The following is a 2,920-nucleotide window of genomic DNA, read 5'->3' as shown; positions in this document are numbered from 1 at the left end:
TAACTCTGGTCTTTTCAAGGATCACTAGGGTCAGAAAAATTCCATTAATTCTTATCTCTAGTGGGAACGTATTTTCTGGGTACTTCCCATAAGTCTGAAGCTGTTGATTTCATTAGTGGAGTATGATATACCCTGATGGAGGAACACAGGGCAATATGGTGTCTCAGCCATGGGAGACAGGACAGAGCCATCTCATAAAGAATAAAGTCCATTCCCAGAACACAAAGCCATGGGAGAGAGAGCAGCCTTTCAAAGGCACATCTTTAATAAGGTAAGGGTGTGGCACATCTGAAAATCCAATTTCAAAAAGTATCTTGAACCAGAAGACAATGGTTAAGATGGCAATGATTAGAAAAATGCTGTTTAGGAAAAGAAACTCATGAACACACAGGGGAAAGAAAAAGGAAAATAAGATATCAGTCAGGGATTTTAGGCTCAGTCAGGGAGGTCTGTGGGTTACAAGTGACGTGGGGAAAGCAGGAGGCACGCAGAAGGGCCCTAGAAGACTCAGGACCTGCCTAACCCTTGGTCTTGTGTGGTGAGCATTAAGCCCTATGTGACACCTGGCCCTCTGCGACGACAGTATGTATGGTCCTTACTGATTGTCAATCTGCTCCTGCCGTAGTGCTATGCTGCCTTGCTCCTCCAGGAGGTTCTCCCGGGAGGCTGACTGGGCGGGGTCCAATTTCTTCACGTATGCGGCTGGCACAAAACCCTGACGATCATTCACTTCCACTTTCCACCAGTCCTAAGTGGAAAAAATAGAAAGAGAATTGAAAGCAAATTCCTTCCTGGAGAGAGGGAGAATCCACAGAGGCCTGTGTGTGTGCATACATGAGCATGCACACCAAAGAGGGCTCTAATTATTTTAAGAAGCCTGTGACAGTATCAAATTCACTTTACATAAGGCCTGAAAATTCAATCCCTTCCTGATCTCTCTCTGCTTAGATGCTCCAGGGCTGCGCCGTCCAACATGGCAGCCATTAGCTGCATGGGCCTATTCAACTTTCAGTAAGTTAGAATTAAATTCAATAAAAAACTCAGCTGCCCTAGCCGTATTTCACGTTCTTACTATCACATGTGGCTAGTGGATACCATAGGGGCAGCACAGACATACAAAGTTTCGACCATCACAGAAAATTACACTGGACAACTGAATAGAGTTAGATCAGAGGATTGGTTCAGGTTTAAATCAGAGTGAAGAGAAAGACATAAATCACAGGTTTTCTTAAACTTTCATCATGAGGCAAATGGGAAGTGGGAATAAGGAGCTTCCTAACGATGGCCAAGAACGTTTCTCCAGCCTTAACGAAGATGGGAGGCAGGATCCCTCAGGGTTAGTTAGATAATCTGTGGACAACCGTGTTCCTCACTTCGAGGCCACTGTCAAACCAGAATGTGTCAAGGAAGAAGGGCTGAGGAACCAGGTGGTATTTAACTTGGGGTGATGGCACGACTGTCTTCAACTACCTGCTGGGCGGAGGGGTAGCTGTATAGTCTAGATTAAGAACCAACAGGAACAAGTTAGAGAGAAGCAGACTTCAGCTCAAAAGAGAAAGAACTCCACCTAGAGATAATTGATCATAAAAAAGGCTATTCTTGTACTGTGATTCTCTATACTACTTGCAGAAGACCAATTAAAAAAAGACAGATTTACTACCTTTGTGATCATATGCAGTATTGGATAAATGTATATTAAGTGGAAGACTGACCAGGAAACTCTATCTCTTTGAATTCTAAACCAGCCTCATTTTGGGGAGACATAACCACCCAGACACGCAACTGAGCAAACTTGGTGGTGCTGATGTGAAACATACACACAACCACTATCTAAGGCTTGCCTTGTTGGTGCTGTTGAGTAAGGTAAGAATGTCTCCTTTTTTCATGGTGACTTCTCGAGGACTCTTCTCTTGATAGTCATAGAGAGCCAAGACTAGCTCTTTCCCGGTCTCGTCATCCATGGGGGCCACTTGTTGCTGAAAATCCAAAGAAAAGGCAAACACAGTTAAAGGATGTCCACAGTAAGTCCTCTAAGCACACAACAGGCTCCAGCTTGAACAAATAATTTACCAAATTTACCAAATAATATTTTTGACAGTCCTTCACTGAAGCTACCAATAAAATCTGATTCAAGAACTTTATCTGTTTGGTATTTTTTTTAAAATCTCATGTTAAACTGTCTATGAACCTTCCTTTCACAGAGTTAACAATAAAGTCACAAGAATGCTGCCTATGACCCTAACACCTACTAGAAGTATCTGGGTCCCTCACCTCTCCCCATCCCTAGCCCACTCCCCACAAGTCACCCATAACTACAGAAACTACAGCCAAGCTTACCCGGCACGACTGCGCCTGCTCTCGCAAAGCCTGGATGCTGCTGCCGTAGGCACTGAGATCTGACATCAAAGCTTCATGTTTCTTGAGCAGAGCCTGAAACCCAAACCACGCATGCAGCACCCACACAAGAAGCCTAAGCCCCCCACACTTGGCTGCCTCGCCAACATGCCCTCTCCTCGGAGGTCTTTGTCAGTTACACAATGAAGTGACTACCTCCTGCCCTGCATTTTCTCTCCCCTGGATAAAAATCAATGTTTAGAGGCTGGCCAGTTAGCACCGTTAGTTACAGTGCAGTGTTATAACACCAAGGTCAAGGGTTCAGATCCCCATACCAGCCAGCTGGCCCCCCCTCAAAAAAAATAATTTCAGGGAAATATTAATTGTGACTTACAGTATTATCCTTTCCCCTGCTTTTTTTTTTTTGTCTTTTGTCTTTTTCCATGTCCGGCAACGGAACGCAACCCTCAGTGTTGCCCCCGTACCGGACCAGGGACCAGCTACGGGATCGCAACCCTCGGTGTTGCTCCCGTGCCTCGCTCAGCCAGTGAGCGGGAACCGGTCTGTATGTGGGATCCGAACCCTC

At 45.2% G+C, this 2,920-nt stretch overlaps 1 protein-coding gene across 1 annotated transcript in view; it reads right to left on the bottom strand.

Annotated features, from left to right (window-relative positions):
- Positions 1 to 2,920, bottom strand: part of SPTAN1 (spectrin, alpha, non-erythrocytic 1) — a 64,438-nt gene that overhangs the window by 30,943 nt on the left and 30,575 nt on the right. The window contains exons 20-22 of the mRNA XM_008579624.1: positions 2,338 to 2,430; positions 1,842 to 1,976; positions 600 to 748 (exon numbers count right to left, since the gene is read on the bottom strand). Coding sequence (XP_008577846.1) covers positions 600 to 748; positions 1,842 to 1,976; positions 2,338 to 2,430 — 377 coding nt within the window. The remainder of the gene's footprint in view (positions 1 to 599; positions 749 to 1,841; positions 1,977 to 2,337; positions 2,431 to 2,920) is intronic.

The sequence above is a fragment of the Galeopterus variegatus genome, unplaced genomic scaffold (assembly GCF_000696425.1).
Source record: "Galeopterus variegatus unplaced genomic scaffold, G_variegatus-3.0.2 Scaffold80, whole genome shotgun sequence".
NCBI classification, from domain to species: Eukaryota; Metazoa; Chordata; class Mammalia; order Dermoptera; family Cynocephalidae; genus Galeopterus; species Galeopterus variegatus.
The sequence above is the reverse complement of the archived record's forward strand: the minus strand, read 5'-3'. Positions and strand labels throughout refer to the sequence as shown.